The sequence below is a fragment of the Vidua chalybeata genome, chromosome 15, assembly GCF_026979565.1.
Source record: "Vidua chalybeata isolate OUT-0048 chromosome 15, bVidCha1 merged haplotype, whole genome shotgun sequence".
Lineage (NCBI taxonomy): Eukaryota > Metazoa > Chordata > Aves > Passeriformes > Viduidae > Vidua > Vidua chalybeata.
The window spans coordinates 11,568,338-11,590,282 of record NC_071544.1 but is presented as its reverse complement, the minus strand read 5'-3'; the positions used below and the strand labels follow the sequence as shown (position 1 = coordinate 11,590,282).

At 43.0% G+C, this 21,945-nt stretch overlaps 1 protein-coding gene across 3 annotated transcripts; it reads left to right on the top strand.

Annotated features, from left to right (window-relative positions):
- Window positions 1–825: 825 nt before the first annotated feature.
- Window positions 826–21,852, top strand: TBC1D9B (TBC1 domain family member 9B). Of its 3 annotated transcripts, none has more exons than XM_053956511.1 (22): window positions 826–989; window positions 3,233–3,343; window positions 5,151–5,269; window positions 6,262–6,490; window positions 7,150–7,408; window positions 8,060–8,267; window positions 8,400–8,612; window positions 8,769–8,930; window positions 9,512–9,662; window positions 10,021–10,235; window positions 10,966–11,083; window positions 11,829–12,114; window positions 12,765–12,894; window positions 14,061–14,159; window positions 14,846–14,914; window positions 15,690–15,930; window positions 16,219–16,284; window positions 16,433–16,504; window positions 16,938–16,970; window positions 18,010–18,057; window positions 18,506–18,612; window positions 19,401–21,852. In XM_053956511.1, exons 1-22 carry the CDS (start codon window positions 872–874, stop codon window positions 20,091–20,093), a joined length of 3,747 nt encoding a protein of 1,248 aa, XP_053812486.1. In that variant the 5' UTR covers window positions 826–871; the 3' UTR covers window positions 20,094–21,852. The 3 variants fall into 3 exon arrangements, with proteins under 3 accessions (XP_053812486.1, XP_053812485.1, XP_053812487.1); XM_053956510.1 differs by having other exon boundaries at window positions 16,920–16,970; XM_053956512.1 differs by lacking the exon at window positions 16,938–16,970.
- The last annotated feature ends 93 nt before the right edge of the window (window positions 21,853–21,945 follow it).

Below are 21,945 nucleotides of genomic sequence, written 5' to 3'. Positions count from 1 at the left end.
AAAGGATTTAAAGCCTAAAAAAACCATGGCATTCCCGCCTTCCTGGGAGCTGGGCAGTAAGCACAGAGATGGTAGATGTCAGTGTTTTCTGCTGTTGTAACAATTTCAGAGTTTGCCTGGAGGCTCTGTAACGGTTTTTGAAACAAGAATAGCGGTTCACTAAATTATTGGGAAGCTGCTCTGCAGCCAAGGGACGAGAGGGAATTGCATCTCCCACTGTCCTGCGTGCTGCAAAGATCATCCTTGGACTGGGCCACAAGCTTTGAGTGGGCTCCAGAGCTGCAAAGCAAAGACTGAAATGAACCAGCTGCCAGGAGGGGGATGCAGGACCCCCACACTGAATTCACAAGGCTGGGATGCTGAAGAGCATGTTCTTCACAGCAAAAAGGGGAAATTAATTCTCACATTCCCAGAGGGGAGATGGAAGCATCGCCAGACTGGGCAGGAGTGCTGGACAGGTCTCTGCTGTTCCAGTGCCCGACCACCCCCTGGGGTGGATATTTTTCTAATATCCAACCTAAACACCCCCCTCCCCCTTCCCACACACAACTTCGGGCCGTTCAAGTCAGGTCTTTTCAATGCCACAGTGTGCCACCGGGAGGCAGAGGAGCTCTGCAGAGCGCGGCGGTGACCCCCGCCTGCCCACCGCGGACAGTCCCGGGAGGCGGCACCGGCGCCGTCCGGACCCGGGGCTCGAACCCGCGACCCGGGCGCTGCGGAGGCAGTGAGGGGGCCGGGCCGCCAGAGGGCGCGGTGGCGGCGGGCGCGGTGCGGGCCCCGTGACCCGGCCCGGCCGCTCCCCCCGCGCCGCTCCCGCCCCGGCCGGGCCGGCCCAGCCCCGCGGGCCGCTCATCTCCGCAGCCCCGCCGCGATGTGGCTGGGCCCCGAGGAGGTGCTGCTGGCCGGCGCGCTGTGGGTCACCGAGCGCGCCAACCCCTTCTTCCTGCTCCAGCGCCGGCGGGGACACGGCAAAGGGGGCGGCCTCACGGGTGAGGCGCGGCGGGGCCGCGGCGAGGCTCCGGCCCGGTCCGGGGTCTGTGAGCGCGGGGCGGGGGCTGGGAGGGCCCGGCGGGGGGAGAGAGGCGCGTTCCGCCCGTCTCCTCGCTGCTCCTCGCTGTGTGTGACCCCGGAGCCCCTCGGCCGTGGTGTCCGCCCCCGGCCGGGGCTGTCAGCGGTCAGGCCCGGGGAGCTGCTGCCGGCGAGGACACACGGCTGACGGGGTGCCTGGAACCGTCTTCTTGTCAAAAATGGCTTCTCAGCCCTGATCGCCTTGCTTTGAATTATTAAGGTGGTTTATTTGCATATTTTGTATGTCTGTGTGCCTTTTCAAGATGTAGAGGATGACAGTAAGACGTGGTTTGTAATTAGTAGCCGTATGGAAGTTGTGCTGTACATGGGCCGGGGGTGAAGCTGTGTGGGTGCAGCCCAGTGGAAAATACCGCTGTGTGGGGGGACAGCCGTGTTTGTGACATAAACTGCTAAAATAACATGACTTTCACCAAAGCACAATGTTAACAACAGCAAATCCCCTCACTCTTAAAAACCCCATTTATGTGCAGAATGCTTTCAATTATGTGAATTACAAAGATGTGAATTTTACTTTTGTCAATTACACGTAACAACTGTCATGTATTAGCCCTTTTAGACAAACTAATTACAGGAGTGGTGCAGCTGATAAACATCATTAGCATATTTCATCTTTTCGCAGTGTACAAAATTAATTTGAGCTGTTCTGATTGATGTCACCTAACTTGTGCAGTTTTGCATATAGGCCTGTACTTGTATTCTACAATTTCCTATTTTTTTCCAAAAAGAAACGACGCCTGGTGCTATTCTGGTAGCATTTAAACTGATGTGTTCCTGATGGGTTGAAGCTTTGAGCTATGTTTACTTTTTGAGGTAATGTGGCTCGGTGACAGTCTTCTTCAGAGCTCCTGCAGGTTAAAAGCCTCGTGTCCTTAAGGAGCTGTGCAGCTGCACGGTGACATCTCAGAGTTAGAGTGGGATGTTCAGCTGAGCTGGAAAGGTTTTTGAGTTGCTGTCAGGCTCAAGTTATTAAACATCTCGTTACCGGTCTGCGTGTCAATATTTGACACATTCAATATTGTCGTAGGATGGATTCAGAATTAACTTTTAATCCATGTCCTGCCTAAAACTCACAAGAAACCCAGAGCCCAAACAGATCCTGCTGTGCTGGTTATATACGTGTTTGGTTTAAGTTTGTCACATGGGCTTGCTGTGGGTGATGTTTCACTGCAAGGACAATCAGTGATATGTTCTTCATTTGTTAATTGCTACATAGATAGCCAGGAGAGATAAGGGAGAGGAAGTGGCATGTTTCTTGATAAGGAATGAGATGTGGATGAGTACAGTTTACAGACTTACCCAAACCATGAGAGCTGGGAATTGAAACTGGACCCCCCACAACGTTAGAGCCCAAGGAGCAACCATGCTCCCTCTCCAAGTTCTAACACTAGAAAACTTTTAATCATTAGTGTGTTTCAAAGTTAATTTGCATTAAAGATGCTCATAATGCATTGTCTAGAATAACAAAGCAAATCATCATCTTCTGTATCTGTTTTATCTAATTGAAATAAAGACTTCATTGAAGTAAATTGATTTGCTTTACAAAGTCTGGTTCATTAACATTTACTCTGGAAGTGTCTCTTACCTGACATCATATAAAAATATTTTGACTTCTGTATTACCAAATTTTGAGTTGCTGACATCTTTGTTTAATAAAAGTACTTCTGGGAACATCCTTGAAACCTGTGAGCACCAGTTTTTCTAGATCTACCTGATTCCATTTGGACAAGTTACCTACTTTTGGCATTAGTGATTCTGAAAAATACAGCATTGAAGACTCTTGTGTCTTTTGGCTTGGTAGGCTTAAAAATCACTATTAGAAGCAAAAACCTCACAGAGGAAAACACATGTCACTTTCATTAGGGAATTCTTCTATGAAGGTGTGGGACTGTAATGAAGCAGTTAATTGCCAGCTAAACTTTGTCCATTACCAGTGGGACAGGCTGCAGTTGGTTTTTAGGGAATTTACCTCCAGTGACTGGATGTGTATCTCCATTTTCTGAACCAAGTGCTGCAGCTCTTCATCACAGCTGTTCACAGGCTGTGAACATCAGCATTTTCTGCAGTGTTCATCCTGTGTTTTTGCTTAACACAGTTCTTTGTTTTGGTATTACACTGCTGTAATTTCTGTCTCTTTGTTTCCTAGGTCTCCTTGTGGGAACTCTAGACGTGGTTTTGGATTCCAGTGCCAGAGTTGCCCCGTACCGGATTCTGCACCAGACTCAGGACTCTCAAGTGTACTGGGCAGTGGCCTGCGGTATGTGACTCTTGTTGGGGATTGGATTTGAGTTATTCTTTTGTCTTTTTGGTTCAGATGACCAGTTATCCCACATAAGTGTATCCCGTGACTGCTCAGGACATTTCTCAAGAGCTCAAGAGCTTCTGATGGTGTAGTGGAAGATTCCAGAAATGGCAAAACTCAGTGTGGTTTAAACTGTAATTAAGGAATTTGAATCCCTGCAAAAGCTTCTGTTTCTGCAGATGTTAGGAATTTTCTTTCTTCCAAGATGAACCTTGTATTTGCAAGGCTGTAGTGAGATTGTGCAGAGAATAACACATGCTGGTTTTGGTGGGGTGATGAGTGTTGTGCTGCTGCTTACCAGGAGCATGGCACAAGATGGGAACATGTAACACTGTTCAAGGTACCAGAGGCACTTTGGGGAATCTCTTGGTCCAGTTTATGTTCTTTCTATTACTTCTGGCCTGGAATAGATGTGTACATAGATCTGTAAACTGGACTAGAATAGTATTTTTTTAACATCAAGGATCCTTGGCCTCTTTTACTTGAGAAATATAACTACTGTTTTAGAATATCATAATGCAACCATCTGATGCCTGTTGGTGAACTTTGATTAAAGCTTTAAGTCCTAATGCTTGCTAAAGAGGAAATATCTCCAGACATATTTCTTAGACCAGCTTTGTTTATAATAAGAACCTTCACTTCTCGCTTTGTGGTGGAGACACAAAATCTGATCATGAAGGAATCATTTGCTAGGCCCACAGAGGCTGATGTCTTGTTTTTCCTCTTCCCACCTTCTCCCCAGGCAACCAACACAATATTCTCCCTTGCAGAGCTACTTAAATTCTGCAGGGAGGTTTAGCTGTTGCTGTGTTTCACAGAAACTCAGGTTCCCCTTTGAGGAGGGTGGAGGCAGAGAATTAAGAAAGACAGAAAACAAAATGGCAGGTCAGGAACTGCACAGAAAAAAGGAGAATATTTAGTGCAGATCTGTAATTTTATGGTATCTTGATATTCAGTACGTTATTTTTGTTCAATTTCAGGAGTATTTTAGTTGATACCCTCTGTATCTCAGTTACTTTTAAACAGTGCAGCATGTAGAAGTGGGATGGGCTGGGTAACACCCAAATGGCGTTAGATAAATTATTGTCCTGGAGTAAATATGTTGTCTTCATCCAAAGTATTTTTTTTTTGTCATGCTTGGTTCTCATTCTGCTGTCAGAGTACTGGCATTCTTTTAATTTTATAAAATGTGTGCTGCTCTCTAGTTGAAAAAAGCAAATATTTTATTTACAGTTCACTGTGTGTAAATACTAGTGGGCAGCAATCTGGTCACACATGCAGCTTCAGCTCTTCAGCACTTTGTTCTTAAAACCCTCCTTGTAGGAATCACAAACTTTTACTCCTTCATGTACGTCATTCTAATACTGTTCTTACAAAGATGTCAGTTAGTGAGGCCAGGCTTATTTTAGCAATTTGGCTGCTGTCACTTGGTAAGAGATGCAGCTCATGAAACAAAACAGGACACAGACTTTATTCCACTGCTGTTGTTGCTGAACATGTGGGGTTTTTTCACAGTCAAAGCATCCTGTAATTGATAATTCTGTGCCTTGGAGTATCCTTGGTAACAATGGAGACATTTTATTCGAAACATAATGTTGGTGTACATAAAATATCCTTGACATGTACACAGTTGCTGTGTGCAATTTCTCATTCAGTCACTGTTCAGTAATTATTAGTTTCCTGCTGTGAACTTCGAGGATAAAAGACCTTGTTCTAATTTTTTTTCTTTGCTCTTGGCATCATCTTTCTCCCCTTCAATTAGGATCATCTCGTAAAGAGATCACAAAGCACTGGGAATGGCTGGAGAATAACTTACTGCAGACTCTGTCCATCTTTGACAATGAAGAAGATATCACCACCTTTGTCAAGGGCAAGATACATGTAAGTGACATGTTTCCCTGAAGGACTTCTTGATTCTGAAAAAGGACGGGGAGGTAGTTGTAAGAATTTTTTATCCTTTTCAGTCATATGTAGGTATGAAAGTATTTTAAAATGCATCCAGCATTGTCAACATCAGGTCACAGAGCAAATACTGAACAAATGTATTTGAAGGAGAAGGGTTAAGAGCTGTAGATCTCAAGGAACAGCCTGCTTAGGATGTTCTACTAATCCAAATGTAATACCTCTTTAAAATCATTGCCAGTTATGCCTTTGATGCAGGGAGGATGGTTTAACAAGGGCTCATCTAACAACAAATGGAAGAGAGAGAATTCTAGTTTGCAAGCAATGTATTTGCCCTGCCAGTGGTCTGAAAGGCACCTGGGTTGTAAAGGAAAGGCACCCCAACTTCCACTGACTTTGGAGTCAGGTGTCTGCTGGTTTTGCAGTTAACACACTTCAGATTCCCAGCCCACAAACCCTGTTATAAATACAATTCTTTCTTGAACTCCAGAAAATTGCATCATTTTCAGCTCTCCTGTCAGATTCTTAGTATTTTCCATTAGTGTGTCTGTGTGTGAGAAAGATTGTGGTCATTTGTTTTTCCTTCTGGCCAGTCAAGACCTGACAGACTGCAGAGTTCTGCCCTTCCTGGCAGATGATCTTCTTCCAGTTGAAGAAGCATGTGTGCAAGTGAAAAGAGACCTTAGTTCTCCTGCAGGGTGTTCCAAGTGTTCCCAGGCCAGCCATGAGGGACTCAGTCAAACATTAAACATGAGTGCTTGTGGCATGTGTTCAGGAGTTGATCCCAGACTCCCACAGTATCTGACTACCCTTTCTGCATGTCTTTGCTGTTTCTGACATGACAGGATAAGTGCTGTGTCCTGTTCCTTTGTGTCTTCCGGATTGCTGCTGTGACCCTTTGCTTTGTACATTATTTCTGTCAGCAGGCACCTTCACTTCTGTTTCTCCTCTCTCCTCCCACATCCTTTCAGGGCATTATTGCTGAGGAGAACAAGAATGAGCAGCCCCAGAGTGAAGAGGATCCAGGTAAATTCAAAGAGGCTGAACTGAAGATGCGGAAGCAGTTTGGGATGCCTGAGGTGGAGAAGTTGGTCAATTACTATTCCTGCAGCTATTGGAAGGGACGTGTCCCCAGGCAGGGCTGGCTGTACCTCACTGTCAACCACCTCTGTTTCTACTCCTTCCTGCTGGGAAAAGAGGGTGAGTTATGAGCCTACAAGTTGTGTTTCCATCATTTCCCATGATCTTTTCAATGCAGTTGATCTTTTGTGTGAACTCCTTTTTAAGCTGACAGGTTTTTTTTCCTTTTAGGAATCCTTGAGCTCTGTCTGGCTCAGCACATAAATCACTTCTTGCTCTCATAGGCACTTGAGTGCTGTTTAGACTGAATGCCTGAGTCATTTTTTAAAACATTTCCCAAGTTGTACATCTGTTTTACTCAATCTTGATTACTTTTTACAAGTTAGACTGGGTTAGAGAACCAAGCAGTATTTTTACATTGGTGAGTTTTATCTGGAACCCCCGCCAGAACCCAGTATTTACAAAGCCCGAACTCCTGAGTCCAAAGCTAATTTGCTGGAAAGAAAGAATGGAAACTTGAGTAATTGTAGTTGAAAGCATTTATTGGATGGGAGATAGTCCTTTTGGAACTGCATTATTTCTAGTCTAGTTAATCCCAAAGGTTATTTCCAAGTATTTTTGGAGAACCCAGTAAAAGTGTGAAGAAACGAGCTGTCCATGTGTAAGAAGGGGGAAAATGCTGCTCCATTGAGAGCTTGCAGGCTGCTTGACCTTCATTTCTGTTTGGTTCTTCTTTTGCCTCAATTGTGATAATAGTATTTGTTAATTCTTTTTCTTAGTTACACTGGTGATCCAGTGGGTGGATGTAACCCAGCTAGAAAAAAATGCTACACTGTTGTTCCCCGAGTGCATTAAAGTAAGCACGAGGGACAGTGAACTCTATTTTTCCATGTTTCTCAACATCAATGAGACGTTCAAGCTGATGGAGCAGTTGGCCAACATTGCGATGCGGCAGCTACTGGATAATGAGAGCTTCCTACAGGACAAGTCTCTCCCAAAGCCCAGGAGGCCTCTTAAGAACATCTCTGCATTAAAAAGGTATTATGTTCCCAGCAGTGAGAAAAGAAGACAGGTAATAGGAGATTGTAAAAATAAATCTGCATTATTTTGTAGATCCCAGGTGCTACTGGGGTTTTCTTACTCTAGGGGCTGCATCACTTACTTCAGTCATTAGCCTTCTGCTTGTTCGCTCTTTTTCCCCATCCCAAATTGGAGCTGAATTCACACACATCCTCGTGTCTTTCTCATGCATTCCTAGGCACTGTCAGAAGGAATTTTTGACTAGAAACTGCTGAAGTTCATATGTAAAAAAAAAGTGAAGGAAGAAAATCACACCAGCCCATTTGTCTGAAGTTAAAGATTTATAAAAAGAAACAGATTTGTATTGTAATAAATCCTCCCACTGGGGACTATTCTCTGCAGTTTCAGGATCTGATGTAATATTTCAGTTTTGCAGATGCACTTGCATATTTTATTTTGTATTGCAGAACATACCTTGTCAGAGAGGCATATCTGAAGGCTGAAAGAGGAGTCAGAGGAGGGGTGGCATCTCAGTTAGAGAAAGGAATACTAAGAATACACAGCACAGTCTGAAGGTTGTGATTGGAATGAACATTTGACATTAGTGTTTGAGTGGGTTTTTCAAGTGAGTAAGAAAGCTTCAGGACAGTACCCTTTACTTTTCCCCAGAGACCTGGATGCTCGAGCCAAAAATGAGTGCTACCGTGCCACTTTCCGGTTGCCCAAGGATGAATGCCTGGATGGACATACAGACTGCACCTTGTGGACACCATTCAACAAGATGCATATTCCTGGCCAGATGTTTGTTTCCAACAATTACATTTGTTTTGCCAGCAGGGCAGAGGAGGCCTGTCATCTCATCATTCCTCTCAGGGAGGTGGGGATTTCTTAACTATATATTAAGACTACAGGGCTCTCGTCTCTTTTGTGTCCTTCTGTCTTTTGTGCTGTGCTTTATGGATAATGGAAAACATGCCAGATCCAAATGGCCCTTGTCTTTGTGTTCTAGGTGACAATAGTTGAGAAAGCAGATAGTTCCAGCGTCTTGCCTAGCCCTCTGTCCATCAGCACTAAAAGTAAAATGACCTTCTTCTTCGCCAATCTGAAAGACCGGGATTTCTTGGTACAGAGAATCTCTGACTTCCTGCAGAGAACACCATCGAAGAAACCCTGCAGCATTGACAGGGAATGGAAGTGGAATGTGGCTGATCCCAGCAGTGAGGTACTAAGGAAATAGCTGGGAGGAACTTCATCAGCTTTTCAGAGCAATGCTTCTTACAGTGTGTTTGCAGTGCTTGTCACCAGCCAGTGCTGTCTCTGTTAGGCCATGAGCAGATGAGGGAGTGTGAGCTCAGGCATTTTCTGTTCTCTTGTCCAGGAGGTTCCAGAGCTGCCTTCCAGCAGCCCCCTGGCTGTCAGCCCCTCGTCTGCTCTCAGCCATCGACCCGTCAGCTTCTGTGCTGGGCAAGTGCCAACAGCCTCACAGGGACTGCTCAAACTCTTCAGGAGGAATTCTGAGGAGCTCTCTGGACCCAAAGGGGTAAATAATATTTTTTATGTAAAACAATTAACTTTAAATAGTTTGCAGTAGGTTGCTGATTTCCTGGCCTGCTCTAGAATGGAAATGCATTTTATCTCTGCTCAGTATCACTGCTGTGTATGTGTCAAAGTGGTAGTGCTGAATAGAGGTAACCTGATTGTCAGCTTACACTATACTGACATGCCTGAGATACTTGACCAGAGGCTGAGAAATGAGTGTTACCAGTGTTCTGGGATGTGAATTCATGGCTGTGAAGAACAACTTTTCTTCAGAGCAAGAAAGCAGAGAACTTGTATCTCTGCTTGCTGGTTAATCATCGTGATCCATGGTTCTGCTTGCATTATGTGGAGATTTGCAAGGTGTAGTTGTAAAGACTCAACTTCAAGCAAGGTCATAACTGATTCAGAAGAGGGTAGATTAGTATATATACACTCTGTTCTTCAGCAGAAAGAAGAGAGGTTTTAAATGTCACAATGTATTTTTCCGGTGAAGTGCAGGCCTGAGTATACCCAGAAATCACTTGTCCTACAAACATAAAAATACAATAATCTCCTCAAATAGCCATATTTGTTCCTATGAAGGCAAAGGAGAAGATGAAGGAAGAGTCTTGGAATATTCATTTCTTTGAATATGGGCGAGGGATGTGTATGTACCGCACTGCCAAGACGAGGGAGCTAGTACAGAAAGGAATCCCAGAGAATCTCCGTGGAGAGCTGTGGCTCCTTTTCTCAGGTAGGATGTTGTGCTGCATATTTTGGCAGCAGGAATAAACTTTCTGCACATCTCAAAGGAAAAGATACAAATTTTAGCTAATTTCAGAAGAAATTAATGGCAGGGTAATTTCATCTGAATGATACTTTTGTGGTAGCTTGCTTTATTATCCTAGTAGCTGTTTGGCCTCTTTTGTCTGTTTCAGTGTTGCGACCTAAACTCTAACATGATTTAACAATGAGTTTGTTGCTATATTTTCACATCCATTTATAGTTCATGAGCTCATGCAGTGCTTCTCGGCTTCCTTATCTCTGAAACTGGGAATAAAATCTGTGTTTCAAAGCACCAGAGGTAAAGCAATGTTTGTTTGTCATTTCAGGGGCTTGGAATGAGATGGTGACTCATCCTGGTTACTACGCAGATCTTGTGGAAAAGTCAATGGGAAGGTACAATCTTGCTACAGAGGAAATTGAGAGAGATCTGCACCGCTCTATGCCAGAACATCCTGCCTTCCAAAACGAATTGGGAATTGCTGCCCTCCGGAGAGTCTTAACAGCTTATGCATTCAGAAATCCAACAATTGGGTACTGTCAGGTAGGAAAGTTAGTCCTACACAGTGACCATGATTGACTTGGACTTTTGCTGCAGTTTTTTGTTCAACTTCAAGCTTTTCCTTTATGCTGTCTGTGTAGTGGTGAGAAAGTAGAAAAGAAGTTATGCTGCATCATGTCTTAAATATCCTTTGAACACAGTATTTAAATAAACTTTTCACAGTGCTGTTAGGTGTAATGTCAGTCTTTAATCGTTTTTCTGCCAGAGCTTTCCACAGTTCAGCAAAAACATCGTCTGGTTTCATTAAAAGGAACAGTTATATCAAATAAGTGGTGTTGCACATGGACAGCCTATTGAAAATGTAGCCATTTGCTGATTTGTGAGACAACTTGCTGGAAATTCAGGTTCATTTTGTGTATTGCTGTGATGTTACAGGTTCTCATTACGGTGTTCTGTTATGGCCAAATTCTTACAAAGATTTTTATGAAGACTTTGACAATTATTCTTGTTCGCGTTGTTTAGTGAAAGTGCATGACAAAAGGTCATCAAACTATTTGCTGCCTCATGAACAGAGGAACTGAAAACAGGAAGAAAAATTGGCTTAAGGTCATCTGTTGACTCAGATACCAGTAGAAGCTGGAAATAGATGTGACTCTTAGTGACAGTTTGCTGTATTCATGCTTTAAGTTTAGCTATTCTGTAATAGCGGAGTTTTCATGAAGACCTCCATGTTTTTCTCCTGTACCTGTGTGTTTGCTGTGCTGGCTCCCAGGCCATGAACATTGTCACCTCGGTGCTGTTGCTGTACTGCAATGAGGAAGAGGCTTTCTGGCTCCTGGTGGCTTTGTGCGAGCGGATGTTGCCAGATTACTACAACACAAGAGTAGTAGGTGAGTCCTTGTTAGATTCCTGCTGCACTATGGATTTTCAGCTGTGTCAGCATCTCCCAGAAATATTTTGTTGTTCAGAATTAATTAAATGTGATGCGTTTTAAAGATAATGAAGTGCAACTCTGTTCCTTTTAAAGTGGCAGGGGTGTGATGGAGACATAGGAGGAGACACTACAGGCCTCCAAGGTACTAGTTGTACCTTGTAGTAACAAGGAAGATGAAGTCACCAAAAATTGGTATCAGGAGGGATCATTAGCAGTAAGGAGGAATATCTAGAACATTACTGGGTTTTAGTTTTCCCCATCTGAATGAGGTGATAAATCTGTGGAACAGGCTCTCAGGGAAGGTTAGTGAAAGCATCACTTCATGGGATTTTTAAGTTGTTTTTTATAAAAGACTATAGTCTGGTGTAAATACCATAATATCAGTAATCCTCCACCCCTCCATTCAGGGCAAATGCACAAATGAATGAAAGGTTCTGTGTTGAGAGGTTGTGTCTGCATGCTCTGCAATGTAGAAATAGTCTCATTGGTTTTATTGAGAACAGGGTAAAAAATTAGTGTCTTAATTTTAGTTATGATGTTCAGAGGAAATTTATATGAAAAAGATATTTTATATTTATATATATATATATTTCATTTATATGAAATTTAGTGAACTCATACTGTTTTGTTTAATAATTGGTTAGCTTGGTAAATGACACCACCATTTTGAGTTCTACCATTGTTTTGTTTGTCTGTTTCAGGTGCATTGGTGGACCAAGGCATCTTTGAAGAACTTACACGAGAGTATCTTCCACAGCTGTCAGAAAAGATGCAGGACCTGGGAGTGATCTCCACCATATCCCTTTCCTGGTTTCTCACTCTCTTTCTGAGTGTGATGCCCTTTGAGAGTGCCGTGGTCATTGTCGACTGTTTTTTCTACGAGGGAATCAAGTTTATCCTGCAGGTGTCATTGGCCATACTTGATGCCAACATGGAGAAGTTACTACAGTGCTGTGATGAAGGTGAAGCCATGACTATTTTGGGCAGGTACCATTAATTGTTCTTATTTATAACAGAATAGTAACAGTGGCCTTTTGGTCATCATCTCTTTCTACCTAATAGCAGGTCACAGATAACACTCTAGGATTAAACTCCTGCTCCAGAGAGTTTTGCTATTGCTTTCTGCAAGAGCTGAAATTAATTGTTGGCTCAGTTATGGAGAAATCCATACTTCTGGAGCTGTTTTGCATCATAATGAATTCCTGTATCTCAGTTTGAATTTGAATTCTTAAAGGTTATTTATTTGAATTTTGTATATTAATTCTGCTTTACTATTTAGAACAGATTCTGACAGGAATCACTTTCTAGAAACTTAAAACATTATCAAGCAGATATCTCCCAAGTCTAGTAAATGTAAGATTTTCTTGTTTGAAATGGGAATCTCTCCTATGTGCAGCAAGATCTTCAACATATGACTAGAAGCCTACTTTTAAAAGAGCAAATACCCCAAAATAGGGTGAAAATCAACTTAACTCCAGGTACATTGAGAGTAGCATTGCAGATTAGATGGGAAAAATTAAATTCTTCATGTTTAGATTAGTGATACAAAGAAGATGGGAGTAATGCATCTAGGGTATTATTTCTTTTTCTGGACACTAATCCTGGAATCTTGCATCTGTTCTCATTTTTGTCCACAGATATTTGGACAATGTAGTTAACAGACAGAGTGTCTCTCCCCCTATTCCCCATTTGCATGCACTGTTGACCAGTGGAGATGACCCCCCACTTGAAATTGACATCTTTGAACTCATCAAAACTACATATGAGGTAAAGTTCTGGCTTTGTATTTTGCCCAAGAGATTTATTCTCTACTAACATCCCACTTTATATGTTGTGCAGCCAAAATCTGAGCATAGATTGAGGTGCTTAAGGAGTGCAGGCTGAAGCCAATGTTCTACTTGCTTGGTATGAGTAGAACCTGACAGTGTTGGCTGTTGCAGATTACAAAGAGTCTGCCCAACACCAGAGGGACTAAAATGAAGAGTGCAAATAAGGAAGAAGTTACTGACTAGAGAGTTCTTCCTGCTTCGTCAAAAAAGTCTCTATTATTAATTCTATTTGAGGATTTTCAGTGCTAAGGAGTTAAGGAGGGAAATTCAGGGTAAGAATTGTGAAGTACTCTGCAGAAACATGGAAGAATCCCAGTTCACATGCATAGGAATCCTGTTCTGTGAACCACATTATAGTAATAGGAAGGTGACCCCGGAATACCAGAACCCCAGGGGCCAGTGCTGTTAAAATATCTCTGCACTGACAGAGGTGTTCCTCACAATTCATACTGAGAACAAACTCATAAGAAATTTGATTCTGAATGATGTTTGGCAGTTCTTTTCTGCTATTCTCTGCTAAATGTGGGATCCATTCCCTCTTTTTCTCATTTTTCACCCCATCCCTTCTGGCTGTTTACAGTCAGGCAGCTGTCATTTTCCTGGGTGTTTTGTATACTTCTTCAAATCTGCCATCTCTGTTTGTTCCTGGTTTCTTTTTATAAAAGAGCATCACTGAATTCATATTACTTGTCTGACCTAGTCCATCGAAAAGCTTCTTGACTGTGGTGTTTCTGGCTGAATCTCATGGGGGCCCTAGAGGAAAAAAATGACAGGGCTGGAAGGAATGACAATCTGTCTGTTCTCTTATCTCTGCCACAGTACAGGGCCTGTGTTTCTGTCAGTCCTGACAGATCCTTTTTCAACTTTTCTGTAGAGACCTCTGATGTTGGATTTCTCATGAACTCTGAATTACTCCTCTTGCAGGACAGGAGTGAACAGGGAATAGAGCTCAAGTTTTTTCTCATCTTGCTGCTCATAAAAGTCTTCTAGTGGGTTTAGGTCATCTCTGAGGGGATAGTACACTTGTTAAAGAGTGTGTAATTGAAGATGGGTTGTTCTCTCTTCAGGAGATGATGTTGACCTGATCTGCTTCCTTTCTTGTAGAAATTTGGCAATCTGAAGGCAGATGACATTGAACAAATGCGTTTCAAGCAAAGGCTGAAAGTGATCCAGTCTCTGGAGGATACAGCCAAGAAGAGTGTGGTATGTGACTCCCAGATTGAATGAGCTACCAAATGGCACTTTCATGGAAAGTGTTTTGCTGTGAGCATTGAGAAACTTTGTGCTGTAGCAGTCCAAGTTTTAAGTGACTGAAAGAATGATTGAATGAGATGTTTGGCATGGAGGGAGATGAAAAACACCTGTAGGCTTTGACATAACCTCCCATGCATAGTGCTGTCTGTTTACTGCTTTCCTGGAATCTTTGAGAAAAGCTGGCTAGCAGATAATTATTCTACTGCCATTTAGAGAGTCCATTAGGGAATTTTGCTGAAGGGTTCATGGCAAAGGGGAGTGTCCATATTTATTGCCATTATCTCCCATGTCCTAGGTGGAGAATCTCATCAGGGTGTTTCAGTGTTGCTCTTTAATGCATCCAAGTCAAACATCTGGAGATAAAAACAAAAGGAAGGGGTGACACAATCTGCTCAGCCAGGTCTGCACAAACAGGAAATAAGCACAGCAAACTACTGAAAATGTCAGCAGTTTCTGCTTGACTGCAGACTGGTTTCCAGGGGTATTAGAATGGTGATGTTTTTCGACCCATTCTGTGTGATACCTCCTTGCACTTGTTTTCTTCTCTTCTATGTTACACAGATTTTTCAGTGAGTTGTATTTGATTTTTCTACTTTTGAAATAAATTGTTCACTTTGTTTTATCTGTAACTACAGGTCCGAGCTGTGTCTGGTGACATTGGTTTCTCTATGGAAGAACTAGAAGAGCTGTATGTAGTGTTCAAGGTAAGAAGCCTCCCTTGAGGGTGAGGAAGAAATATTGTCACACACAGTGCGAACAGCAAAGTAAGTTGAATGGGAAGCAATGACTTTGCTTTAATTCTTAATGTGACCTATCAGAAACTGATGTGGCATTCTGTTACACATGGTGCCAGTAGGGCTGGCCCTGTTACTATCTGATGAATTATTTTAAATTTTTTTCTCCCAAAGGTGGCCAAACCACATTCACAGTATTTGAATGATACTCAGAAAGAAACTGTAGAGTCAATGGAAGAGAATATAACATAGCCCTGAGAATGGGGAGCTAGGACTGACTGTACCTCAGTTTTTATTCCCAAGTTTCCCATTGACCTCATCTGTAATTCTGACAAGATTACTTAAGGGCTTTGCCTCTATTTGTCAGCATATACATTTTTTAAAGAATGGCACTACCCAACTGCACTTACCAAAGTGGGTTGTGCTCTGTTGTAGACTCAGAAAGAGAGGCTTAGTTCTAAAACCTGCATGTTCCCTTTGCATTAAAGCCTGAGTCACATTTTGTTAAAACATGGAATCATGTTTTGTATTTTTAACTTTAAATAATTCCTTGTGTTTTTCCTGAAATCTGTCTCTTCCTTCATTGCATATTATTTTGTAGTAAAGTAACACTAGGAGTCACAAGGCAGATAATGTGTTTCCTGAAATGTCTGTTCTTTGCTTCCTCAATGCTGTTGTTGAGCTGTGACAGTCTCCACTCCTGTGGAGCAGCATCATCTGCCCTGTTAATCCTTTCCCTCCAAAGGCCAAGTACCTGATGAGCTGTTACTGGGGGAACAACCGTGCGGCCGCTGCCCGCCGGGACCAGAGCTTGCCCTACCTGGAGCAGTATCGCATAGACATGGAGCAGTTCAAGGAGCTGTTCATCAGCCTCACCCCCTGGGCCTGTGGGGCACACACCCCTGTGCTGGCAGGGCGGCTCTTCCGCCTCCTGGATGAGAACAGGGATTCTCTAATCAACTTCAAGGAGTTTGTGACAGGAATGAGTAAGTGGTGTTTTTGGAGAAAATGGAATGCTGCAAAAAATGTGTCTGTCCTTTTCCAAGAAGAGAACTGAAAGGAGATAATGGTGTGTTCACTGTCATGAGAGGGGGAGTGGCAGGAAGCCTCAAGCTGGACAAAATACACCTTTTTGGTGTGGATTTCATTGTTGATTCTGCATGGTCCTTTGAGCAGTCATTGTATGGGAATTCATTCTGGTTTGAACCTGTGAGCAGAGGGTGATTCTTTATCGTTAAAGTGCTACTTTTCTTAACCTTTATTTTTCTTTCCAGGTGGGATGTACCATGGTGACCTCACTGAAAAACTCAAAGTACTGTACAAACTGCACCTGCCTCCTGGTGAGTGACTGCTTCTGTGTACTGCTGCTTTTGAACACAGGCTGCTCTGACATCAACTGACATGGGGTGCCTCAGGAGTTTTGCTAATGAAGTGGGTCATACTGCTGTTCAATTAGAGATTTTAACATTTGTTTCTCTGTGAATACAGCTCTGAATTCAGAGGAGACAGAGTCTGCTTTGGAGGCCACAAGTTATTTCACAGAGGATGTGACAACAGAAGGTAATGCAGCACTGCTGCCTTTACCTCTCAGTTAGGCAGGAGTTGCAACATAGATCCATGTGCTCTGAACAGTGATTTTGTGCAAGGCATGGTCTTGTGCTGGCATGTGTTAGGATTGCCAGTGTGTTTGAGTTCACTGTCTTTGTTGCATGATGGGGAAGAAGTTTGGAGCTAAAACTCCTCAATGTCCATTCCATGCAGGATACAGCATTCTCTGAAGCATGGGGACAGACTGCTGAGGAAGAGCAGTGTGCTTTTACCAGCCCCTGTCTCCCACCATGATTTAGGTTTTTCATGCAGGTCTCATTGTCTCTCTTCTTGTTTTTGTTTCCTTCTCTGTGTCTGTCTATGTCTGACCTTTTCTTCTGTTTTATCTGGGATATTGTCCCCTCAACCCTTTTTCCTGCTGCTCAAGTATCTCCTTTTGTCTCAGAGCTGGATATCTGCCTGCACTGTGAGTCTCAAGGTCAGTCCATGGATTATGTGCATGCATTGAGCATGGCTGTGGTGCTGATACCACCTACCAGCCCAGTGTGCTGATGTAAATACCCTGAAATTATTGCTGCTGCTGCTCCTCATTCATGACACTCTCACTATTAATAAAGTGCTATAAGTAATTAAATATCTTTCAGTATATTCTGCCTATTGAGTTTCAGCCTTGGTCAAGATAGGTTTTGTCTAGCCTCTTTCAGTGGAATTCATCTCATCCTAGAAACTGGTGGTCAAAAAGATGCTCAGAACAGTGGAGGGGTGCTAGACTTGCTGGCCTGGGGAGGTGATCCCTGTGCCTACTCCACAGTCTTCCAGTTTAAAGGAATAAGGATGCATGCCACTGAATGTTGAACTGTTGGTAGACTAGTTTACTGCATTTCTTAAAATACAACATTAGGGATTGTCAGCTAGGAGGTCAAAGTATGTCAATCATGCTAAACATTTACCAAATACAATGATAACAAAAAAAAAAATCTAAGTATAAGAGGTAATTGTGGAGTTTGGTGCTAGGTGACTGATTTAACAGTCTGAGTTGAAGCAAGACTTCCTATTTGCTCTAGTGACAGTGTGGGGAAATCAGAAGTGAAGTTCGTGAAGTTAGACTGCAAATTGCTCCCAAAATGTCAGTTCAGGCAGTGAATAATGAGGAGTGTAGGCATTAGTCACATATGTGCTCAGTAGTGGTTTGGGTTTTTTGCATTCAGTATTTTACTTTGGATGACTGAACATCCTTGTCTTTAAGCCATCACACTGCTTTTCTATCTTCTATATCTGTGTTTTCACGTGTTCTTTTAAGATCTCTGCCCTCTGCCTCAGCTCTTCAATCCACTTTTTGAGTGTGGCTCTTTATCTGTTCTGTTCAATCCTCTAACCATGATTATGGGAGCGTGAGATCTAAGTTCTATTAAATGTACTCTTGTATAATTTGAATTTGTATATTGAGTTGTCTTAAGTTCTTTGTTGTATTACTGAAAATCAGCTAATAATTATTTTATAATTCCATAATTCTTTAGAAACCCAAGAAGATAAAGGAAAAAGAAATGAGAATGGCCCAGAAAAAGGTAATTTCATCATTAATAGACCACATTCTAATCTCATCTCTCTCATATTATGACCTGTTCGTTGTCTCATGTTGATCAAGGAGACCTTGCAAAGTGTCCCTTGTGGACAGAGGTAAAGCAGGAGGTGAGCTGGGAAATAAGCATCCCTTATGCTTTACTGCTCCAACTTTTTACATACCAAGATCACAGCATTTGTAAATCATGTTGGGTAAGTTGTCAACTCACAGAGTTGGTCTGTGACAAGTCAAGCTGATGCAGCACTGTTACATTTTTTGCTCTACTGAGCTGCATCAGATAAACCAGCAGAAAACAATGCAGCCTTCCTGGTAGATGCTTTCCTGGGCTGTCAATAACACCTTCTTCAAGCCTGATTTTTGTTGGCTCATCATTCACTTTTTAAGTGTGAAACCATATACCACCTGACTAGTGGCTTGTTCTTGCCTTGCAGAGGAGAAAGGTACCAGTCCACAGGACTACAGATACTACCTAAGAATGTGGGCCAAGGAAAAAGAGAACAAGAAAGAAACCATTAAAGATCTCCCCAAAATGAGCCAGGTAAGAAAGGAGTATGAATGTTTCCAGTTGGATCATTGGCAGCTTAGTGGAATTCTGCAGTATATGCAGCCATTGTACCAATATGTTCAGTCCTTGTCCACAGCTTTCCCTGCTGTTCTGGTGTGGGTGAGCTTTAGAACCTCTAATTCCACACATTTCTGTTGAATTCTGCAGTAGGTATGGAAAAACTGCGTTGTATCAACCAATCAAATGTAATGGATTCACTCAGCCTCACAGACCAGTTTTTCCTGTAAGAAGTGCACTCTGTTTTCCCTCCAGAGCAAGATATTTCAAATATGCCATCAGTCACAGAAACTTGTTCAGCTTTTTTGGTTTTGCATTGCTTCGAGTTACAGCTGCTTGGTGGAGAGTGAAGAATGTGGTTACAGAAGAGAGAGTCAGATGACTGGTGTGATCTTTTCTGTCTCTAATTTCCTTGACGGGTGCTACTTAAACCAGTTCAGAAATGCTTAAAAGCTGACCACAGAAGAGTAGCAGAATAGAAGTAAAACTGCAGGTTTTTTTAGTATTAGTGAATATGTGACTACTTTGTTCATCTGTCAGCAGAAAACCCAGCACTATTAAATTGCTAGCTGTGTCTCAATTTAGCCACAACAGAGAGGGGGGAGTTCGTCTGTGTCAGACTGTTCTGAATCAGTGCAGTAAGTTGCCACTTGGTGGGGAGGCAAATAAGCAACGAGTCATTTGAGATGGTGCCTGTTGCTTCATCTGCCACTGACAACTTTTTGCAGCCTGATACATGATTATTTGGTCTTTGTCTTTTAAAGGAACAGTTCATAGAGTTATGCAAGACCCTTTACAACATGTTCAGTGAGGACCCTGTGGAGCAGGAGCTGTACCATGCCATCGCCACTGTGGCCAGTCTGCTGCTGAGGATTGGGGAAGTTGGAAAAAAATTCTCCAACAAGCCCACGAGGAAGTCTGAGGACTGCAAAGCAAACAGTACCCAAGATCCTGTGAGTGAAGAGGAATCACCAACATCTGAACAGAGTCAGAATTCAGCAGTAGAGCAGCAACCCCAAGCTGACCATGAGGACAAAGCCAACGTTGATGCTCAGCCTGAAAAAACCCAGCAGGAAAACCAAACTCTAGGAGATGGGTCAGGGGAAGGACAAGGCTCTCCTTTACAGCTGCTATCAGATGATGAAACCAAAGATGATATGTCCATGTCTTCCTACTCCATGGTCAGCACGGGCTCCCTGCAGTGCGAAGACATCGCAGACGACACGGTGCTAGTGGGCTGTGAGGGCAGCAGTGCAGCTGCCAGGTATGGCAGCACCATTGACACTGATTGGTCCATCTCCTTCGAGCAGATCTTGGCCTCCATGCTGACAGAAACAGCCCTTGTAAACTACTTTGAGAAAAAAGTCAACATTCTTCAAAAGATCAAGGATCAGAAGAAGGTAGAGAGGCAGTTCAGTTCATCCAGTGACTATGAACTTTCCTCTGTGTCAGGGTGAACTCAAGAAATCAGGAGTTGTCTTTGGGAGATAAAACAGGAAGATAGTGTGGCAGATGGCAGGATGGTTTGGTATTTTCTGTTTGGGGTTTTTTTTTTTTTTATATTCAGAGACCAGTAACTACACAATTACAATAGAATGCAATTGATAAGGGACTCCTGACAGTGACTGTGTAGGTGTTTCTTTGGCTACTCTGGCTGAGAGAATTAGATTTACATTCTTGAGAGCCATTAGAACCTAATAGCCCCTGACATATAGAATTACCACCATAAATTATGCATGTCTGCCTTTTGCTATCTTTTATTTCAATGAAGTTTTATTTCAGACAGTAACTGCTCCTTGCCTGCCCTTGTTTGCTCTAGGTTCCTGGGTAACTTGCACAGCAGATGCAGCCTGGCTTGAAACCATGCTCACCTCTGGCTGCCAGTCCGAGAGCTAATGCAGTGTAGTCAAGTGCTGTAGGACTCTGACTTATAAATAATCTTGTACGTTCTTGTAAGCTGTTCTGTGACTCAGCAGCTATAAAGCAAATGTGCCCCACTGCTCCCAGCACTCTTAAGATCTAAGTACAGACATTGCTCAGACCTGCAGGTTTCTTTCACATGTGATTTGGTGTTCTCATAGTGTACGATCACTTTCTCCTTCACAATTCAGGAATTTGCAGGCAAACCTGGTTTTCTAGCATTTGCTTTTCTATTTCTTCAAAAGCTATTGTTTTTAGTTTGTCTGGGAAGCCACAAGCTCCTTGGCTTCAGTGCAGAAATGATACTGAGTCAATCAGTGGGCCCATGATGGTTATAATGAGGGAATAAGTTCCTAAAATAGAAGTCAGTGAATCAGCCTCAGCATTGCAGGGGAGTGGCACACTGGTCTGCTGGATTTCCCTGATGATACATTCACTATTTAGAGCTGATTCCCTGTGTTTCCTAGCTAGTGATGGGTCCCCTAAGGGGGACCTCCTAAGAGGAGGACCTTAGGGGCCCTTTAGGAGGACCCCTAAGAATAATCTGATCAGTCAGCAGTCACAAGTGCTTGGGGCAGAAGTTGTGCAGGAGCACTGTGCCACCCACTGCTGCTCAGTGTCCTTTCTTGAGAGTTTAGCAATGGACATGCTCTTAGAAACTACTGCACATCCAAGGGCGTTTGACCTAAAGGGGAAGAATACAGAGCAGCGTGACTCTGCCATCAGCCCCTTATGGGAATACCTGAGCTCATTCCAGTTAGAGACCAAATAACTGGGAGACTTAGTGAGTGCTCTTGGAAATTAAACCCAGAGGAAACTATGAGTAGCCCTTCTGGTAGCAGGGTGTGGTCTCCAAGGGAGGACAAGTAGTGCTGTTACTACAGATAAACTCATCTCAGCAGGGAGGCAGTGGCCTTGCCAGGGGCAGGGCGAGAGACCTGCTGCTCGGCCAGAGCAGACCCTGCACTGAAGGCAAGGTTTGATCCAGCTTTTGGCTGGCACTCGGGATCGAAAGGTAGGAAGGACACATGTGGATGTTCCCATTTGACACTACTTGGTGTGCTACCCAGTGTTAATTCATCCTCATGACATTTTTGGTCTGTATTCACAGCTGGTACATACTTCTTATTTCTCTGCCTCCTCTGTCCTGTATCACTGGAGAGCAGCCGTTAGTAAAACTGCTTTTACTAATTATTCAGTAATTTATTGTAATTTTTTTAAGTACAAATAATACATGTGATTTTACAGTGTCTGTCTTACCTGTCATGTATTCAATAAATGAATCAGAATTCTGTAGGCTATTTGGCTTTTATTTCTCTCTGAGCTCATGGACTATTGCTGGTTCTTTACCCAGTTACCAGAAAGAATGTGTCACCAAAACTGTGGGGG